This window comes from Carlito syrichta, unplaced genomic scaffold (assembly GCF_000164805.1).
Source record: "Carlito syrichta isolate Samal-C Ts95f unplaced genomic scaffold, Tarsius_syrichta-2.0.1 Scaffold312189, whole genome shotgun sequence".
Lineage (NCBI taxonomy): Eukaryota > Metazoa > Chordata > Mammalia > Primates > Tarsiidae > Carlito > Carlito syrichta.
The window spans coordinates 65,227-87,980 of record NW_007256285.1 but is presented as its reverse complement, the minus strand read 5'-3'; the positions used below and the strand labels follow the sequence as shown (position 1 = coordinate 87,980).

Sequence of the window (22,754 nt, the reverse complement as noted above, 5' to 3'; positions counted from 1 at the left end):
AGATGAGGTCTCGCCTGCCCAGGCGGGTCTCGAACCCACGGGCTCAGGCAATCCACTCGCTTCAGCCTCCCAAAGGCGCGGGATGACAGGCTGAGCCACCGAGCCCGACTGCCAATCCCTTTCTTATAGTATTATGATAAATGTTCAGCATCCACTTATGAGCAAGAGCACGTGGTACTCAAATCTTCGTTTCTGTGATAAATCACTGGGTATTATAGATTCTAATTCTATCCAGGTTGCTGCGAAGTTCATAATTTTATTTTTCTTTATGGTTGCATAATAATTCATTGTGTAAATGTACCATATTTTCTTTATCCAGTCCACTTTCGATGGGCACCACAGTAGGTTCCATGTTTTTGCTATTGTGAAAAGCAAATTCAGGTGTCTTTTTTATATAGTGATTTGAGTTCCTCGGGGTATACTCCCCGAAGGGGAATTGCTGGGTTGTACGGAAGGTCGATTTTTAGATCTTTTAGAAATTGCCACACTGTTTTCCACCGAAGTTGTACTAGTTTGTACTCCTACAAACCGGGTAGAAGTGTTCCCTTTTCCCCACATCCTCTCCAGCATTTGATGTTTTTTGAGTTATTGATGATGGCCATTCTGACTGGAGTTAGGTGGTATTTCAGTGTGGTTTTAATTTGCATTTCTTTGATGATTAATGAGACTGAGCATTTTTTCATGTATCTGTTGGCTGTTCGTATGTCTTCTTCTGAGAAGTGTCTATATATATCTTTTGCCCATTTTTATTTTTTTTAATTTTAATTTTTTTGAGTTGGAGTCTCGCTCTTGTCGCCCAGGCTGTAGTGCAACGGCATGCTCATGGCCACTGCAGCCTCCAGCTGCTGGACTTAGGCGAGGCTTCCGCCTCAGCCTTCCAAGTCACTGGAACTACCGATGCATGCCACCACATCCAGCTAGTTTTTGTGATTTATTGTAGAGATGAGATCTCATCAAATTGCTCAGGCTGGTCTCGAACCCACAGGATCAGGCAATCCTTTCACCTTGACCTCCCACAGTGCTGGGATTACAGGCTGAGCCACCAAGCCTGGCCTTGCCCATTTTTAATAGGGTAGGTTTTTTTTTGTTTTTGTTTTTTCGGTGCGTTTGAGTTCCGTGTCGATCCTGGTTGTTAGGTCTTTATCAGACATACAGTTGGCAAATATTTTTTCCCATTCTGTAGGCTGTTTTCCCACTGTCTTGATGGTTTCCTTTGCTTTGCAGATGCTTTTCAGTTTGATGAGATCCCACTTGCCTATCTTATCTTTTATGGCATTCACTTGGAGAGTTGATAAGGAATTGGTTGCCTATTCCAATTTCTGTAAGGGTGTTTCCTGTTTTCTTCTAGAATTCTTATAGTTTGAGGTTTTACAATTAGGTCTTTGATCCATTTAGAGTTGATTTTTGTATTTGGTGGTAGGTAGGGGTCTTGTTTCAGTCTTCTGCATGTGATCAGTCAGTTTTCCCAGCACCATTGACTGAATAGGTTCTCCTCTCCCTATTGGTTGTTGGTAGAGGCTTTGTTGAAGATGAGTTGGTTGAAAAATTGAGGCTTTGCTTCCAGAATCTCTATCCTGTTCCATTGGTCTATAAGCCTGTTTTTGTTCCAATACCAGGCTGTTTTGATTATTGTAGCTTTATAGTAGAGTTTGAAGTCTGGAAGTGTGATACCTCCCACTTTGATTTTTTTTGCTAAGGATGGTGTTGGCTATTTGTGGTCTTTTATGTTTCCATATGAATTTCTGTATTGTCATTTCTAGGTCTGAGAAGAACGATGCTGATAATTTAATGGGTATTGTGTTATATCTGTAGGTTGCCTTTTGTAGGATGGACATCTTAACAATGTTAATTCTTCCAATCCATGAGCATGGAATATTTTTCCACTTGTTTGTGTCTTGGAAAAGGACTTGATTACTTTAGCATAGTGCATGTATCCATTTAGACAATCACATACTGCTGATTTAGAAAAAGTATAATCTTACCAAGACCAGGACCAAATCAATAACCATATGAAGCCAGGTAACTCTGATTGCTAGATGAAATATTTTTATCCTATGATTGAGATATCACGATTATGGTAGCATGTAGAGCAATAATAGATAAAAATATCACTAATACTAGAACAGCAGCATACATAAATAAACTTTGATAACTCTTTCCTAAATCTGAAATTAAGAATTTTTTGAAACGTTAATACATTGCATTGGTAACTAAACAACTTACACAAATGTTTTTCCTCTAGCCTGTCTATATAGTCAAACCAAAATGGCAAAACCAAAATATATTTTATTGTAGTATTAATTTCTTAATGCTTGTCCTTAATTGATATCAAATATTATAAAACATTATTGAAACACATATATTAAGCACTGTTAGTATTTATAATGATATTTTTACTGATTTTATTATCAATTCTGCTTTTTTTTTTTTTTTTTTTGAGTTGGAGTCTCATTCTGTCACCCAGGCTGGAGGGCAACGGCATGCTCACAGCCACCACAGCCTTGACCTGCTGGGCTCAGGTGATTCTTCCATCTCAGCCTTCCAAATAGCTGGAACTACAGACACGCGCCACCATGCCCAGCTAATTTTTATTTTATTTTATTTTATTTTATTTTAAAGATGAGGTCTCGCCAAGTTGCCCAGGCTGATCTCTAACCCACAGGCTCAGGCAGTCCTTTTATCTCGGCCTCCCAAAGTGCTGGGATTATAGACTTGAGCTACGATGCCCGGCTGATTACTCTTAATACTTAATGACTTAATTAACATAGTAAATAATATTTTAGGCATACTTTGAAATATTATTTAACATATGCTTTTAGTTTGGGCTTTGAAAATAATTCGTATTTCTTTCTGGAACAAATGAAAATATGTCTTATTTGTTATAATTTCTTCCAAAGATGAGACTCCTGAAATTACAGAGTTGGAGAATGCTGGATTCTGTGATGTTCGAAAATATAATTGCACGATGGTGAGAGTTTTTGGTCAAGGCTTCAAAGAATCACCTTCAATTAAATGTGAAGTTACTAAATTGCAGGTATGTTATAGAGTTGAGAAACAATGGAATGTAAGAGTTAGATTAATTTTATCTTGGATTAGTTTGGTCCAAATAGCAACAGAATCCCCAAAAATGTTATATCCACAGTAAGTTAATGATTACGTTGCTCAGGCTTAAAGCTTCCCTATTTGTTAACTTTATTAAAATATTTTGCAGAATTTTTATTGAGATATTGGCTATTTTCAGCCATCATAAAAAAACTAAATTGATGTCAAGCTTGATATATGCAAGCTTATGTTTTTCTTGAAATATAAAACACAAAGAATGGAGATCGTTTCTAGCCAAGACACCCTGCATGAACTGTAGGGTATGGAGATATGAGCATTTCCCATTTACAAACCAAAAAATAAGGACTAATTACATTCATCCTTTTTGTTTTACTTACTGTGGAATTCAAATTGGAAAATACACCTCCTGTCCCAATTAATATGTTTCTTAAGTTCACAAAAGCAGACTTAATAAGTTTGAATATTAGTATATCAAATTATACCTTATTTTTAGTAATTGTTTAAGTGGTCTTCCTTTTCTTTATTAGAGTGGAATTTTGATTTTAAGGATAAATTATCTTTGAATTTAGAAAGTATTTATATGAGTAAGCTGAAAATTTAAAACAAAGTCATACTTGAACATTCTTCTTTTTCTGTAAATTGATGAAGTCAACAGTGATTCTGAGATTGAAAATTTGCAGGAGGAAATAACTTTTGTATGTATTTCAGGATTTTATGGGTAGACCCTTTCTAAATAAACCATGAACTATTTTAATCCCCTTGAAATAATAAGTCACACAATAGAAAGATATATGTAAAATTTCATTATCACTCAAGAGAGTGGACATTATATTGGTCTTGGCAGAATAAATCATGTGACATCACACTACAGTTAAGTGATTTGTATAGATTTATATTCTCTTGGAAAGTACATCTCATACTTTCAGACATTACTTATTGTGATTTACTCTCATACCACCTCCTCTTCCAAACATCTGATAAACAAAGAGTAAAATCTGGACTACGCTAACAGGCTGTATAGACATATAGAAAGAAAGAAATATGTTTACTTGCCAAAACCAAGATTAGAATGCATATCTGGTTTTTATTTCACACTGTGCTAAAGTTAAGTCAGTATCTCCTAGCCCGTCTTGCCCAATGCTGAGTTTTAAAGGCTTTTCTAACTTTGGATTCATCCTCCTCAAGCCTGACTAGTTGGGCACTATTTTAGGTTTTCCAACCAACCAGCATGGGTCCTGCTCAAAACCTTCTTTGTCTGGAATTTTGTATGGCATGCACTTGTTCGCCCACTAAGCTAATGCCTTCTCCCAGCTTCTTTGTTACTGTGTTCAGTTAACACGAGTGGATTTCTGTTCACTTTTAAAGTTTGAATTCTAGCTCCTTTTGAAGATTGGGTTCCTTTTAAAAATCAAGCTTTTTGAAAATCAGATCATGCAAAACCTTCACGATTTCCCATTGTGTGAAGTGTTTATTCCTAATGCATAGTGATCCATTATATGTGGTCAGTATTGGTAACTTCTTCTATTTGAACCACCAAGAAATGCATGAGGCATTAAAAACTGTTTACATCAAATTAAGTTGTATACATTTTTCATCATTCTGGATAAAACTCACTCTCAATGTGACTTTGTTTTCTCATTATATATTTTGTTACAATGGGCACTTTTTTTTTTTACAATTTATGCTTTGATTATATGTAATTCACTAACAAGATATTTTCATAATGTAATAGAGGTTAATTGCTTTCTCATAATGTCTTCAGTATAACAGCAGTAAGTGGGTACTTGGAGAACCTGTCTACACACAGACTGTTTTTCAAAATCGGAGAACTGTAGCTTGTCAGCTGCCCACTGAAGTCCAGCAGATTGTTACAATGGATCTGATGGGTGAGAATCCAATTGGGAAGTGGCAATTAAAGGTAAAAAAATAAAAAGATATCTTCATATTTATGAACAAAGTAAATGCGTACATATTAAATTTCACAGTGAATTTATGAAGCCACATTTAGAATAAATTATCTTATTATAGAACTACATTTTACAGGTATCTAATGATGGTCATAAATTCAGTAATCCCAAAATAATGATCATATATGATGGTGCTTGTCAAGTTTGTAATCTCTATAAAAATGACTCCTGTACTTTAAAGGTATGTATCTTTTAACTTATGCTCATTTTTATAGTAGAGGTACTTTCATTTTTCCTGCTGTTGGAATATCAATGATAGTTTTCGCACTTTCATATCATAAAGACTAATAGAGCAAAGCCCTCCTTGAGTTTAGATAAGGTAACTGAAATTGTGACTCTGCATATAATTCTTGTTGAACTAGCAGTGGAAACATTTGTACCTTTAACATTTTGAAGTGGTAAATTGTTTATCTTTAAAAAAATCAAAAGAAGGGGTTCAGACTGAATTATAACTCTCCTTCCCTCCTACACACCTTGCTTTTTCAGTAGTAATAATGATTTTTCCAATAAAACATCTCTTTGTGATTACCAAGTCCTCTTTGTGGCAAATGGCATGCATTTAGGTAAAATTCATAAAATGTATAAGGCTAGCACTTTTATGGAAAATTTTTTCTAGCAACTAAGTTCATCGGACCATGCAAATGCCTGTCACTTGATGAGTTATGGAACAACAGCACAATCTGAGCTGAGTACTCATAGCCACACCTTCTTTTTAATCTGTATTTAGTCTATTGGGTTCATCGACAAGGTTCTCTCACATGTAAACTGCTGATTTAACAGGTATCAAGAATCTAATATCACTTGACTTTTCAAGACCGAGAGGCATACAAGTAATATTTATGTATACAAAAGTTAAAAAATATTTATATATTTTTTGAGTTGGAGTCTCACTCCGTTGCCCAGACTGGAGTGCAGTGGTCGCTCCTGGCCACCGCAGCCTCGACCTGCTGGACTCCGGTGATCCTTCCACCTCAGCCTTCCAAGTAGCTGGAATTACAGGCATGCGCTACCACGCCTGGCTGATTTTTTGATTTATTGTAGAGATGAGGTCTCACCAAGTTGCCCAGGCGGGTCTCGAACCTACGGGCTCAGGCAATTCACTCACCTCAGTCTTCCAAGGCACGGGATTACAGGCTGAGCCTCCGAACCCGGCAATAAAAATATTTTTAAACTTTAAATCCTTTTTTCGTAAGATTAACCATCAGATCAAATCAGTTTCTGTTTTTGAGAAGGTATTACTATTTTCCTCGAAATATTCTGTTTCCACATTTCCATAAATACTTCAAATATGTTACTCAAGGTTGTTTTCTCCTTTTGGGGGCTATTTTGTTCTCATTTTTGTGCAATGTTCCAAGTTATATTAAAGGAGTTTTTGTAAAATAAAATGAGCAAAGTTTATATCTCTTGAACAAAATTCAGTCCTCTTCCCAAGTTAAGAATGATTGCTACATTTTTTTTTTTTTTTGAGTTAGAGTCTTATTCTGTCACCCAGACTGGAGTGCAGTGGCACACTCCTGGCCACCGCAGCCTCGACCTGCTGGGCGCAGGTGATCCTTTTGCCTCAGTCTTCCAAGTAGCTGGAACCACAGGCGCAGGCTACCATGCCCGGCTAGTTTTTTATTTATTGTAGAAACAAGGTCTCGCTAAGTTGCTTGGGTGGATCTCGAGCCAGCGGTCTCAGGCAATCCTCTCGCCTCAGCTTCCCAAAGTGCTGGGATTACAGGCTGAGCCACCGAGCCCGGCTGATTGCTACATGTAATGTTCTTTTTGTGCATGTCTGCATCTCTTTCAACTATTTAGTGTAATGATATCTATTATCAAGTGTGGATAATAAATGCCATAGATTTGGTCTAGTTTCGCTGTGTTCACAGGATGCAGTGGGCTGCTAGGAAAACGAAAGATAACTATAATGTAATTTGATAAAACACAGAGGAAAAAAGCTAGTTGTATTTCTTTATGAATAAAAGCTTGGAAGGCTGAGGTGGAAAAATTCCCAGAGACCAGAAAGTCAAGGCCATGAGCATGCCACTGTACTCCAGCCTGGGTGACAGAGTGAGATTCCAACTCAAAATAAATAAATAAATAAAATAAATAAATAAGGCACATATGTTCTCACTCACAAGTGGACCTTGAACAATTATAATACTATAAGAAAGGGATTGGCAGTAGTGGGAAACTGTCGGAGGTGGGGGTGGGATTGGCAGTTGAGGGAAACTGCTAGGGGAGGGAGGGGCATACCTCATCAACAAGGGTACGCATAATCAACGTTTGTATACCTAACCCTTCATAATAAAAAATAAATAAATAAAATAAATAAAGCACGTCCTGCATGGGTTTAACAATGAAAAAAAAAAAGAAAAGAGAATTTTTCTTCCATGTTATTTATAAACCACAAGCTATCGTTTTGCACAGAGATGCAACTTATATGTATTACTTTCTCCAAATTTATCAGTTCCATAGGCATTTACACTTAGAGGTGATAATTTGTTTTCTAATATGCATTTATGATTATGAGGTATGAAAAAATGTTTCCTAACCAAAATATATTTATAATATGCTCTCATTGGAATCATCAATACACATGCTGCTATTCTTTCAAGTACAATTTTTTTTTCTATAAACTAACTATCGCTGTATCTTCATTGATGTTTTCCTTTGAAAACATTTCCTTTAGGAAGACGTCTGCATTATTGATGGACTCTGCCACTTTGAAGGGGATAAAAATCCAACAAGCTCTTGTTTGATTTGTAGACCCCAAATTTCAAAATTTACTTGGTCATTTTTAGAACGTAAGTTATTTCTTATTAATCCAACTATTTTCCATATAAGACATTTTTAAAAGTGATTTTAAGCCATAAGTTACATAAATGTGTTTAAGACAAATGAAGTCTGTGTTTAATTTAGCATCGCTCCTAACTGCATAATTTACTTTGTTGGAAAGAAATGTAAGATGAAAAGATTATACATATTTTTATGACTATACTACAATAGAGTATGGGATTTAAAAAAATATTTGATAAGGAAAACAAATGCCATCTATTAATGAAAGAAGTGGGAATTGTCAATTCAGTTACACCCAATGTCCTATTCTTAGCCTTACCTCTGTTCAGTTTTGTGACAAGGAACTTAGCCATAAATGGTTAAAGCTCCAAAGGTCATGGGTTTATTGCCTGTTAAATAAGGTATCTGGACTCACTAATCTATAAAGTGCCTTCCAGCCCTACCATTCTGTGAAGTAATGAGTGTAATATTGGGTACAAATAATTTGAAGATACTTTGTTCTACCCAAACAATACCTAAATTATAGTCACATACCAGATAATTCTTTATTTTCCTAAACACCGCTATTATGATTCCACATGGGCTTCCAAGCGTTCCTTCCTCATAGGGAGATCAGACATTATTAAGTACAGTAAGACACAATTTTTCCCTGGCCCCATGTAATTTTATCTAAGGGGGTCATAATACTTTATATGATGGGTGACCCCCCCAATGAAATTTATTCATTAAACATTGTGTATTTATTCTGAAATGTGTGAACTTCAGTCATCTTCAAAGTACTCTTTGTTTGATGCAGTACACCTATCAAGACACTTTTTCCACTGCTCAAAACAGTTTCTGAATCATCAATTTTGATGCCTGTTAGTGCTTCTGCCGTTTTTTGTTTCACCTCTTCCACATTGGCAAAATGTTTCCCATTGAGGACTTTTTTCATCTGGAGAAACAAACAAACAAACAAAAAAAGTCACTCAGTGTGAGATCGTATGAATAGGGAGGGTGGGGCACAGGGGTCATGACATTTTTTGGTCAAAAATTGCTGTACACTCAGTGCAGTGTGAGAAAATGCATTGTCAGGGTGGAAGAATCAGTCGCCTGTTTGCCACAACTTGGGATGTTTCTGGAGAATACAGCTTCTCACAACAATATTAGATGGTACACTGATGCTGCTGATAGGTTCCTAGAACACTTAGCGGGGAAGCCTATACTACAAGGGGCCTGTCTTCCAAAAGATAATTCTGTTTTTTGGGGGGAGGGTACCCCTCATATGGTGCTTTGTCATGCCATTATACGAGTTATTGTATGGGCAAATTTTATTGCTGTGTTAGACCATTTGCCACACGATTCACTGCTTAGGTACAAGAGTCACAGAATATTGTGGAGAGACAATGGAAATATGAGAAAAAAATTTAGTAGAAGAGATGAAGAAAACACTATATAACTTCTGAATAGGTGCCTATGTTTATTCATGGCTATGGTATGACTGATGCTTTAGAGGCTCATAGTAATCAAAGACATAAGGAGCCTTAAAAATATCATCCCTTTCAGATCCCCCATATTGAGAACTAGGAAATTAAGATCAATATATTGGGCTGCAGCCAGGCTCGGTGGCTCAGCCTGTAATCCCGCACCTTTGGGAGGCTGAAGTGAGTGGATCGCCTGAGCCCGCGGGTTCGAGACCCGCCTGGGCAGTGAGACCTCATCTCTACAATAAATCAAAAAATCAGCCGGGCGTGGTAGCGCATGCCTGTAATTCTGGCTACTCGGAAGGCTGAGGCGGAAGGATCGCCGGAGCCCAGCAGGTCGAGGCTGCGGTGGCCAGGAGCGGCCACTGCACTCCAGTCTGGGCCACAGGGTGAGACTCCAACTCAAAAAAAAAAAAAAAAAAAAATTGGGCTGCTTGTGGAAGAATATACAGGGCAGAATGGGAGCCAGAACTAATCTCTTGGCATCAGTGCTTCATTGATGGAAGCAGAGTGTTTGTACCTACTACCATGTATTGAGGGTATCATTCCTTCTATTTAGTCTGTGGGCTAAGAAAGTGGCCGTTTTTTTTTTCTTTTTCTTTTCTTTCTTTCTTTTTTTTTCTATTAAGACAATATAAAAAGATGCTTTAGATGGTATCATGAGCATAAAGGAAAATCTGCCTGTCCTTGGAAATAGCCACTTTTCTAGTGTGGGAGCTTGGCCACTGGAAGGACCTCAAGTGCAGGAGATGAATAAGACCCATGGCACCCAAGTGTTCCAACTAGGGAGACAAGCACACGAACCGTGTAGTCATGGGTAGTAAGGGAGAAATTGAGAGAGGGAGGTGTGGAGGAAAGAGTGAGACTGAAAGAAGAGTGCAAAGGAGAAAGGGAGAGAGAGAGAGAGAAGGAAGGCCAGGAGGGGAGGAAGGGAGGGAGGGACGAACACCATGAAGTAACACAAGACAAGAGGAGCTGCATCTGTCTGGGCAGTGCACGTGTTTCTATATTCTATGCTATATACAAAGAGCTTTCCTGCTTTCATAGCAAAGCATAAGGTCTTGCGCCCGTCACTTACATTTTGCATTTTCTGAGAATGGAACTGAATTTATTCAGAATGTTTCAAAAAAAAATGGGAGAATGCAGCTAGCAGACCTTTGACCAGTGTTTGGTCCTTATCAAAATGCCTGTCTCCATGGGAGCTCTCAGAATCACACTTTCCTCTCCTACGTGGGTACCAAGTTCAATGTTTTCTCTGTTGCAGACAACCAACCCCCAGTGATTCAGACATCGCAAGACAAATTACAGGCTTTTTATGGGGAAAGATTTGAGTACCAGTTCATGGCCCTCGATCCGGAAGGTTCTGACATCCATTTTACGTTAGATTCGGGTCCCGAAGGAGCAAATATTTCCTCTGCAGGACTTTTTATGTGGAAAACAGAGTCTCAAACTCCCCAGCAATTCACTATTCGCCTTAAAGATGACTGTGGTGCTGAGATGAGAGTCACGATTGAGGTAATAATCATAATGACTTAAGTGTCACTGGATTCTTGGGCAATTGTAACAACTCGATTTCTAGTTTAAAATATAGCCAGTAAACCGGGCTCAGTGGCTCAGCCAGTAAGCCCGCGCTTTGGGAGGCTGAGGTGAGTGGATTGCCTGAGCCCATGGGTTCGAGACCCACCTGGGCAACTTGGCGACACCTCATCTCTACAATAAATCAAAAAATTAGCTGAGCGTAGTAGCGTGCGCCTGTAGTTCCAGCTACTCGGAAGGCTGAGGCGGAAGGATCGCCGGAGCCCAGTAGGTTGAGGCTGCGGTGGCTGGGAGCGGCCACTGCACTCCAGTCTAGGCGATAGAGTGAGACTCCAACTCAAAAAAAACCAACAAAAACAAACAAACAAACAAATATATATATATAAGCAGTAAAAGAAGAAAAAAATAAATATAACAACAGCAACAATAAATAAATAAAATACAAGCAGTATTCTTAATCATAAAGAGCAATCAAGTTATTAAATATTGAATAAAAAAATTAAACTGCAAAAAATTGACCTATCTTTATAAGGATTTAAAACCTTACAGTCTCAAACCCAGAAGCATGAACTTAAGTGAATAATGTCTACATCATTTTAGTCTATACTTAGTCTATACTTAGTCTATACTTAGTCCATGAAAGATCTGATTAATCTAACATTGATTAGTATACCCTTTTCCTTCAAGTGAACAAACTGCAGATGTTGAATTAGAAATATCAGGATTATAAATATGACCTGAAATAACTAATTGGCAACTGTAATTCTTTTCTTTATTGACTTTTCTTTTGATTATGTCAGTCATGAGTGCTTAATACTTACAGACCATTTTTGTTTCCTTTATTCACTTGAAACTTGAGACACACACTCAACCAGAAGCAATATTATGAAGCATAACTGCATTCTATGCTATGTTGACCCAATAATTCAAGTGATTGCTATCTCTATGCTTGGGGATAACCTAGGTTTGGGGATAACTGCTTTCTACTTAAATGATTTTTTTCCCCATTATCCTGCTTGCATTATAGAAATTGATCATCTTGTAACATTTTTAAAAAAGTTATTCCTAGCATTTATATTATGACTATACTTTTGAGAGTGAACAGAGTTGCCTATTAGACTATTTTGGGGGGGCTGGACATGGTGGCTAATGTCTGTAATCCCTGCACTTTGGGAGAACAAGTGGGAGGATTGCTTGAGACTGAAAGACCAGCCAGGGCAACATAGTGAGAACTTGTCTTTACAAAAAATATTTTAAAATTAGCCAGGTGTGGTGACATGTACCTGTAGTCCAAACTACTTGGGAGGCTGGAGCAGAAGAATTACTTGAGTCTAGGATTTCAGGACTGCAGTAAGCCATGATTGCACCATTGCCCTCCAGGCTGAACAACTGAGTGAGACTCCTATCTCTAAAGATAAAACAAAACTATTTTTGAATACCACTTTATAATACATCTATATTCCAAATATATGAGATTTTTCATACTTATACATAAACATACATGCCTGTCATGATTTCTGGGACATAATCTGAAAAAAGTCTATTAAGAAGTAAAGATTTTTTTTTTTTGTAGGTGACTGTGAAGTCTTGTGATTGCTTGAATGGTGGATCATGTGTGTCTGACATGGAATTTTCTCCAGGAAGTGGAGCATACCTGTGTGTTTGTTTGCCTGGCTTCCAGGGCACGCTTTGTGAAGTGGACATTAGCGAATGCCAGTCAAATCCCTGTGGCCTTGGCAAATGTGTTAGTGGTTTTCATAGTTATTCCTGTGAGTGTGCACCTGAGCTCAAAGGTAAGTTTTTGTTTTTCATAACTAAATTAAAACATGATCAAATTTAAAAGGAAAGCCCCTTCAAACACTCATCTGCAGATTACTCAAGCAAAGTAAGACCCTAAAGATTTTAACATACATTTCAGGAATTTTAATAGCCAGGCACAGTGGCTCATGCCTATAATCCTAGCACTTTGGGAGATTGAGGTGAGAGGATTGCCTGATCCCACGGGTTCGAGTCCAGCCTGGGCAACTTGGTGAGACCTCATCTCTATAATAAATAAAAAAATTAGCTAGACATGGTGGCCTGTGCCTGTAGTTCCAGCTTCTTGAATGCTGAGGCGGAAGGATCACCTGAGCCCTGCATGTCAGGGCTGTGGTGGCCATGAGCGTGCCACTGCACTCCAGCCTGGGCGACAGAGTGAGACTCCAACTCAAAAACAAAACAAAACAAAACAAATTTTCATAAGCATCATCACAAATATATTTGCTATCCATATCACTTGGTTTTTTAAAATTGTGAATTCCATATACTATTGCAATTTTGCCAGTCTTTATAACTGTAATAGCCATTGAGGACCATGTTTTGCCAGTTCCTAAACATTTCTGCCTATATTTGGTAGGTAGAAATACACTTAATTGTATTCTTATGGGAATATACTATGAAATAGTAAATAAATTGCACCAGGAGAAACACAAAAATTATCACTTAAGAGAGGTCTTATATTGATAATTTTTTAGCTTAGAAATGTAATGGTATAAATTAGAGCTGGAATCAAATGAAGTGTTAGCATATGCACAAATTCATTAATTTTCCTAATATGTCTGATTCCAGAAATAAGTATATGATTGACAACATTTAATTTTCCAAGACTTTTAAAAAACTCCTATCAATATTTTATGTAAGTTAAATAGATGTAAATATTAAATAATTAAATATGCAGTTATTGAGCTGATATTTTTCTTTCTTTCTTTTTTTTTTTTTTTTGAGTTGGAGTCTCACTCTGTCGCCCAGAATGGAGTGCAGTGGCCGCTCCCGGCCACCGCAACCTCGACCTGCTGGGCTCCGGCGATCCTTCCGCCTCAGCCTTCCGAGTAGCCGAAATTACAGGCGGCATGCGCTATCACGCCTGGCTAATTTTTGATTTATTGTAGAGATGAGGTCTCGCCAAGTTGCCCAGGCAGGTCTCGAACCCGCGGGCTCAGGCAATTCACTCACTAGGCCCCCCAAAGCAGGGGATTAGAGGCTGAGCCACCAAGCCCGGCTTCTGAGTCTTCTTATTTATATAAAAAATCTTATGAATTTGGAACCTAATAAATGGCTATATTTGATTATACAATAAGTTCTTAAATTTTAAAGATGTATATAGTAAATTTTAAAAACAGCACACTTTTTTCCTCATAACGTATGACAGCTCTTTTGGAGTTAGGAAGACATACATAAAACATGGAAGAAGTCACATGTTGAGCCAACTGGACATACAGTGTTTTTCACATCAAATAATTTGACCTCTTAATTTATATTTTGTGTAGGTACAAATTGCCAGGAAGATATTGACGAGTGTGATTCTGAGCCTTGCTTTGCAGGAGTGGAGTGCCTGAATACCTTCGGTTCCTATCACTGTGGTTCATGTCCAAAAGGATTTTATGGTGATGGAAAAATATGTCATGGTAAAAGTCCCATACTGTATCAGATGTTTGTCTGCTGCATTCAATTAATTCAAATCACATAGTTCCATTCTGTCTTTTACTCATGCATTCATTCAGTGTGTGTGCATTAAAGGTCACACGGTGAACCAGATGCAGAGGATAAAAAATATATGACATGTCCTCTGACTTAAGAGGTTAAAGTGTAATCACAGGGAATATGACTAATAACCACATGACACAATAAGGTGTGCTGAGTCTTGGTAGAATTGTCTAGGGGGACTAGTAGGCATACTACACAAAGAATCAAGTCCAGCTGGAGGAAGAATGAAAAAAACCCTGAAAAAGAAGTGTTTATACTATACTAGATACACGATAGCTGAACTGGGTATATCAACTCAAGAGAGAGAAGGCATTCTGGAAGAAGAAGCAGCGTGAACACAGATACAGAGGCATCACAGCATTCCTTGGGCTGTGAATAATTCAATGTATCTGGAGCCTGGGAGGTCGGGGAAGCTGCCTCAAAAGTTGAAGGTAGAGAGGCAGCCAGACCATTGAAACTTGTGGGGGATCCCTTAAAATTTTGATGTAGGAAAGAAACATGATGAGGCTTACATTTAAGAAAGTTTATTTTAAAGAGTAGTGTGGAGGACGGACCGCTAGTGGGTAAGGAACAGTGTAAGTCTGAAGATGGGAAGAAGAGTTAAAACAGTATTTCGAATATTTAGGAAAAGACAAAGCTATACTGACGTAAGATGAGATAACTTAAGATGAACAAGTCATCAATTGGTCAGCAATGGGGATTAGCATGGCGAGAGAAAGAGATTCATTATGTTTTGTCTGATTTTAAGGGATGAGTGTGTAGAACTGGCATTTACATTACTATGGACCATACTGTGTCCTTTCACTAAATTAATATGTTGATACCTTCACTCCAAGCTTGGCTATAGTTTGAACAAGGAAATAATTCAGGTTAAATGATTTAGGTCAGAAGGATGGAGCCCCGATCTGGAAGGACTAGTGTCCTTATATAAAGAGACACGAGAAAGTTCACTTTTTTCTCTCTGCCATGGGAAGACATGTCAAGGAAGTGACTGTCTTCAAGCCAGGAAGAGAGTGCTCACCAAAAAAGTAAAGGCAGCACCTTGATTTGGACTTTCCAGTCTCCAGAATGGCAAGGAAATGAGTTTCTCTTGTTTAAGCTTCCCAGTCTATGGAATTTTGTTATGGTAGCTGAAGATGACTTAGACAGACGTACAACATAGAGAAAGAAGTCATTTTGGAGAGGAATGGTAATGAATTCAGTTTGGATATAGAGACACTTAGGCAATTATGGAATATCCATGTGGAACTTGGAAGGTGGAATAAGTTAAAGGTATAATTCTTAGTGTCGTCAGTCATGGGATGAAATTGTCCAGGGAGAACACTTAGAGAAAAGTGGGAACAAATATTGGTGGGCATCAACATTTTAAAAGATTAAAAGAGAAAAATAAGTTATAAGCTGGGCTCGGTGGCTCAGCCTGTAATCCCACGCCTTTGGGAGGCTGAGGTGAGTGGATTGCCTGAGCCCACGGGTTCGAGACCCGCCTGGGCAGCGAGACTTCATCTCTACAATAAATCAAAAAATCAGCCGGGCGTGGTAGCGCATGCCTGTAATTCCGGCTACCTGGAAGGCTGAGGCGGAAGGATTGCCGGAGCCCAGCAGGCGAGGCTGCGGTGGCCGGGAGCGGCCACTGCACTCCAGTCTGGGCGACAGAGTGAGACTCCCACTCAAAAAAAAAAAAAAAAACTTTAAAAAAAAAGAAAAATAAGTTATAAAAGACAGTGTCAAAGATCCATGCCTTTGGTTTAATTAAGTGAACGAGACCCTGTTTGGATGAAAAATATGTATTATCACCTTATGCTTCAAGCTGGGGTGAACTGTCTAGCCCCACAGATATAAACAACACAGTGCAGGATGGCAAAGAGAACTCCCTGTTACCACTACTCTCATTCTTACCTCAATATTCTGTCCCTAACATCTACACCTTCCACTCTAAGCTGAAGGGATCTAACATCTTTCTTTTCCAAACAAAGAGGAAAAGAAAAACATCTTTCTTTTCCAGAAAAAGAGGAAAATTCCCTCAATAAAACCTTTAACAAGTGGAATTTAAGAGAAAAGCAAGTTGAACCAAATCCCATTACACATACGTAAGCGAATAATACTTTTCTTAACATTGCCAGAGTCATTTTTGTATTATAGGAAGGTGCTTATTAATGCAAAAGAATTTCTGGTTGTTGGTGGTGTTTACTTAGTGTTATGGTACATACCCGAATCGATGAATATAAAAATAAATAAAGCACAATTCTTATTCTTGAGGTTATTGCTAACTGGTTGGGGAAAGAGACACATAAGAATCAATAGCATGAAGGGCAAAGTTTTAAGGGAAAACCAAGACAGGCAACATTGATTGGGTGGGGGAATAGGACTGAAGAAAGCTGTGTTATCTTGGGCTATCATAACAGAATGCCACAGACTGGATGGTTTAATCAACAGAGATTTATTTTCTCATAGTTCTGGAGGCTGGAAGTTCAAGGTCAAGGTACCAGTAGGGTTGGTTTTCTGTGAGACCCCTCTTCCTGTCTTGCAGACTGGCTGCCTTCTCACTGGGTCTTTCCCTTGGGCATGCTCTTCTGGTGTTCCTTCCTCCTCTTATAAGGACATAAGTTCTGTTGGATTGTAGCACTACTCTTATGACCCCATTTAGCCTTAATTACCTCCTCTTCCAAAAAAAATCACATTTAGGGTTAGAGCTTTGACCGGTCAATTTTGGGGAGGACACAATTCAATCCACACCAGAAGGGTTTGCTGAAGAAGTAACATTTAAGCAAGTTCTATACTTTGCAAATAGTTTAATCCAAGTGGTATTTGTATAGTATGTTCTTATTCATGGTACAATAGTTTAACTCTGATGTTTTTCTTGTTCTCATTTATAGTTGAAACGCAGTTTTTAAATGAACTTACTATACAAACTGTGGATCTCACAAAACCTGACAAAAGTTTAATTAAGGAAGAGGATGACAAAAATGTCATAGAAAGAGAGAGTCATGTTAAGCCAACACCTGAAAAAGCCTTTAGTAAGTAATGATCATAATTAAAATCGAATGACAAGTAATACTTCTTATTTGTATTCCAGAAGACCAACATATTTATTCCTCGAGAATTTTTGTTTTAAGAAAGATCACCTAAAGACTATATAATTCAGTTTAAAATGTGTTGTTTCTCTTGCTACTCTATTGAGTCCTCTGGCTTCTATTCTAGAAAAAAATTCTTCAAGTTTTATAATGAACCAAGCATCATTTAAGTTGGTGTCAGAGAAGTTTGTGGTTGGAAGTGACTATTTTCAAACTTGCGTTCTTTAAACCTCTGGAAACTGCTCAAACCCTAAAAGTGGTAAGAAGGCCATCATTTCACAAGGCCTTTCCGTTTCCACAGTGTGTTCTTTTTTTTCAATCTTGCCTTTTATTTTTATATTTTTTAAAATTTTAAATATGTGGGGTACAAGTCTGGATTGGGTACATAAGTGGCCTAGGGACAGGTGAAGTTTGGGCCTTTTGCCTGGATTAGGATCAGGCACTCTTACTGATTTTATGTGCTCCCCAATCTCCCCCCCCAACAGCTACTGCCAATCCCTTTCTTGTATTATGATAGGTGTTCAGGGTCCACTTATGAGTGACAACATGTGGTCCTCTGTTCTTTGTTTCTGTGATAGATCACTGAGTATGATAGACTCCAAATCCATCCAAGTTGCTGTGAAGTCCATAGTTTTTTTCTTCTTTATGGCTGCATAACATTCCATCATGTAAATGTACCATATATATACGTTTTTTATCCAGTCTGGTTTCAACAGGCAGCACAGTTAATTCCATGTTTTTGCTTTTGTGAATAGTGCTGCAATAAACATGCATGTACGGTATCTTTTTTGTAGAATGATTTGAGTTCCTCCGGATATATTCCCAAAAGGGGGGTTGCTGGGTGGTATGGAAGGTCAATTTCTAATTCTTTTAGGAATCACCAAACTGTTTTCTATAGAGGTTGAACTAAGTTTGCATTCCCACCAACAGTGTAGACGTATTCCCTTTTCTCTGCATCCTTGCCAGCATCTGTTGGTTTTTGTTTTATTATTAATGGTCATTCTTACTGGAGTTAGGTGGTAGCTCAGTGTGGTTTGATTTGCATTTCTCTGATGATTAGTGAAGCTGAGCACTTTTTCAAGTGTCTGTTGGCTGTCCGTATATCTTTTGAAAAGTATCTATGCATGTCTTTTGCCCACTTTTTGAGGGACTGTTTGTTTTTTTCCTTTGGGTGCATTTAAGTTCCTTGTAGATCCTGGGTGTTAGACCTTTGCCAGATATACAGTTGGCAAATATTTTCTCCTATTCTGTGGGCTGTCTGCTCTCTTGATAGTTTCTTTTGCTTTGCAGAAACTTCAGTTTGATGAGGTCCCACTTATCTATCTTATCTCTTAAGGCATGGGCATTGAAGATTTTGAACAGGAATTGGTTGTTTATTCTCATTTCCATGAGGGTGTCTCCTGTGTTTTCTAAGATTCTTATAGTTTGAGGTTTTATGTTTATGTCTTGGATCCTTTTAGAACTGATTTTTGCGTATGGTGATAGGTAGGGGTCCTGTTTCATTCTTCTGCATGTGATCAGCCAGTTTCCCAGCACCATTTCACAGTTTGTTATTAATAACTCATTTTACTCAATATCATAGGTAAAGTTCTTGCACATTTCACATCAGCTTTCCTTATGCCTTTGCATTCTGAAATATTGGCTGTTACTGTAAATGCTGTATCTTATAAGATATCATTATTTATTCCTGAACTATAGGAATGTTGTCTGATTTTCATGTTGCTTATGCATTCAATCACCTTTCCGAAGAATCTGATTTATACTTTTTTATAGTGGATTCTGTTTTTTTACTTTATTGGTCGACAACAATATTTTTGCAAATAGTAAGTTTTGTCTCCTATCCTTATTTACTTTACCTTAATAATAAGTGAGATGGAGCCTATACGTATGATAAACAAATACTAGGCAAACATTTTTGTATATTATCTCATTCAATCCTCATAATAGCTATTTATAGTAACTTAGCTATTTAAAGTAACTGTTGTTATTTCCATTTTACAGTTGATTAAACAGAAGCATAGATGGGTTAAGTAATCTACTAAGATTTACAGAGTTTTAAATTACACGAGAGAGATCTAAACCAGAGACATAACGTATTTTATATTTTACTAACAGCAGAGTCCAGGTGCTCAGACTTTTGTGTTCCTTATAGTGGTGGAAATGTCCAGTGCAAAATCTGTAGAAGCGGAAGAGCTTTGTTTCTGAGTGGTTTTTGTTTTTTTGTTTTTTTTTTGAGTTGGAGTCTCATTCTGTCGCCCAGACTGGAGTGCAGTGGCCACTCCTGGCCACCGCAGCCGGGCTCCGGCGATCCTTCCGCCTCAGCCTTCCAAGTAGCCGGAATTACAGGCATGCGCTACCACGCCCGGCAGATTTTTTGATTTATTGTAGAGATGAGGTCTTGCAGCCCAGGTGGGTCTCGAACCCTCGGGCTCAGGCAATCCACTCACCTCAGCCTCCCAAAGGCGCGGGATTACAGGCTGAGCCACCGAGTCCGGCTCTGAGTGGTTTTAATGGAAGTTCTCCCCATGTTTCACCATGGACTGTGATATAGCTGAAGTTTCTGCTAGATACCCTTCCTCCTTTTATCTGTTACTTTTTCTGAACTCTCTTTAGTTTTAATTCAGGAGTGGGTTTTAAATTTTTTCAAATGCCTTTTCATTTACTGCTTGCTATAATTTCGGTAAACAAAGATATATTAGACTAGATTTTTCAGAATATTTAAAGTCAAGAGTGGATACGTCAAATTATATTTAAGCATCCTTTTATATTTTTATTGGCATTTTTATGCAATTAAGTCATGCAATTACATTAACTGAGATACAAGTCTGATGCAAATGCTTATCCCATAACTACACTACTGCAATGGATTTACTACCTTATTTAAATTTTTTGCATAATTTCATAAATAATGTTGACTATAGAATTATACCACTCTGATAAAACTTCATCTCTTTTTGTGCATTGTAACAGTTTTAAAAATACTCTTTTCCTGATTACTTGGTAACATTTTTTCATCAGATCATCCATCCTAGCTTCGTTTTGGGAAAAGTAATTTTAGATTGCTTTTCTTTCCTTTTTTTTTTTTTTTGAATTGCAGTTTCACTCTGTCACCCAGACTGGAGTGCAGTGGCACGCTTCCGATCACTGCAGCCTCAACCTGCTGGACTCTGGTAATCCTTCTGCCTCAGCCTTCCAAGTAGCTGGAACTACCGGCGCACACTACCACACCCGGCTAATTTTTGATTTATTGTAGAGACAAGGTCTCGCCGAGTTTCCCAGGCAGATCTCGAACCCACAGGCTCAGGCAATCCACTTGCCTTGGCCTCCCAAAGCAAATCCCAAAGTTGGGATTACAGGCTGAGCCACCGAGCCCAGCTAGGTTGCTTTTCTATTTCTATCAACTTTTTTATTTCTTCTTGAGTCAATTTAATTATTTGTATTTTGCTAAAAAAAAATTACTTGTCGCATCTAGATTTCAGATTCTTGGGTGAAATCACATGTAGCATTCTTGTATAATGTAAAGTTGTCCTCATAGAGGTAGCTTTTTCTCTTTTCTCACCCCTAAGTTGTTTAGTTATATCTTTCCACTGTTTTATTTTTTTCTGAGTAGAACTTGCCAAAGGTTATCTATTTAATTGGGTTTTTTTTCAAATAATAATTTAGGTTTGCTTTTTCTGTTAATTGCCTATTCATATGCTTTTTTCTTTTTTGCCTTGTTTATTGATTTGTTGGAATACTTTATATATTCTGACTGCTGATCCTTTACATAATATGTACTTGAAATTATCTTCTTTATCTCTGTGGTTTGCCTTTACCTGTGTTGTCATTTTATACAGAAGATTAACATTTTATATAATCAAATAAATGTATATTTTCTTAAATCTTTTATTTATAGCTTCTGTTTACAAGGATCTCCCAATTTCTAAGTTGTGCGTATGAGCACTTAAATTTTCTTTTAGGATATTTATTATTTTATATTCAGTTTTTAATTCATCTGAAATTTGCTACTTTATAATGTGAAGTAGAGGCCCAACACTTTTTTTTCTTTTAGATGAATAGCAGCTATCCCATATATTTTATAAAATAAGCCACGTTAAATTCATATATTATGTTTTTAATTTATTAAATACCTATATATTTTGTAATATATTTCTGAGCTTTCTATTATATTTTTTATTATCTAATAGTCTTTTCCTATGCCAATAATACATTGTTTTGATTGGTGTGGCTTAATGTACATTTTAATATCTTTAAGACAAGTATCCTTTCATGATTCTTGTATCTCATAATTTTTGATATCTCTGATACATACCTTTATATTAACATCAAAGTCACTACATTTCATAAGAAAAAATGTACTTTTATCAGTTCATTTTGCGTAGCTATGAAGAAATCCTGAGGTTGGGTGACATTTTAAAAGAGGCTCATTTGGCTCACAGCTCTGCTATGGTACAAGCATTTTCTAGACTTTTGGCGAGGCGGGAAACTTTTCCTCCTGATAGAAGGCAAGGGAAGCCACCATTCCAGATCACAAGCAAGAGTGCATGAGGAGGTCCCAGACTGTTTTTAACAACCAGGTCTTCAATGAACAGATTACCTCAGAAAGGGCACCCAGGCCTTCGTGAGGGGTCCGCCCCCATGGCCCAAACACCACTCGCTAGGCCCCACCTCCAACGTTAAAGATCACATTTCAACATGAGATTTGGAAGGAGCAGCATCCAAGCCATATTAGGACTCTACTAATATCCATTTGCTAGCATATGCTCCTTCCTTCTATTGTAATTTTTGTAATCTGAATTTTCCGTTCTTTTTTGCTTCTTTCTCTGATGCTAATACCAAAAACTCACCTAAGGAGGTGGTTCACTTAAAGCAGTTTAGGGCTGGAGGGAGCAGTTCCGCTGTGTATGGTGACTGGGGAAAGGGGCCACTGCTTTGCTCCAGTGTCCCCTAAAGCAGATACCCTAAGGATGGTCCAGGGCCCTCTTGCTGTTTGTGTTTGTTGACATTCAATTGTGCTTACCTTTTTTTTTTTTGCTCTTACTTTCGTCTTGGGCTATAATTGGTGCACTCATGTTTCTCTGCTAGTCTGAACCCATATGCTTTTTATGTTTCAGGAAGTCCTCAAATTTTTCAAAAATCTTACTGTACTTGTTAAGTGTATTAGGGATTAATTTTTGTTATTTTGATTGTTTTCTTCTGTTGATTTCTGGGTTTGATTTCGTTTGAGTTGGTTTTCTTTGTTTTCTTATCATAAGGAGCTTAAGAAGAGCTGGGTAAAAATCAAACCCTAAGCCGGGCTCGGTGGCTCAGCCTGTAATCCCGCGCCTTTGGGAGGCTGAGGTGAGTGGATT

The 22,754-nt window shown here is 37.8% G+C and overlaps 1 protein-coding gene across 1 annotated transcript in view; it reads left to right on the top strand.

Annotated features, from left to right (window-relative positions):
• VWDE (von Willebrand factor D and EGF domains) overlaps positions 1-22,754 on the top strand; it is an 81,329-nt gene that overhangs the window by 36,732 nt on the left and 21,843 nt on the right. Inside the window, exons 10-16 of the mRNA XM_021718407.1 lie at positions 2,898-3,034; positions 4,826-4,981; positions 5,107-5,211; positions 7,705-7,819; positions 10,539-10,789; positions 12,384-12,603; positions 17,206-17,346. Coding sequence (XP_021574082.1) covers positions 2,898-3,034; positions 4,826-4,981; positions 5,107-5,211; positions 7,705-7,819; positions 10,539-10,789; positions 12,384-12,603; positions 17,206-17,346 — 1,125 coding nt within the window. The remainder of the gene's footprint in view (positions 1-2,897; positions 3,035-4,825; positions 4,982-5,106; positions 5,212-7,704; positions 7,820-10,538; positions 10,790-12,383; positions 12,604-17,205; positions 17,347-22,754) is intronic.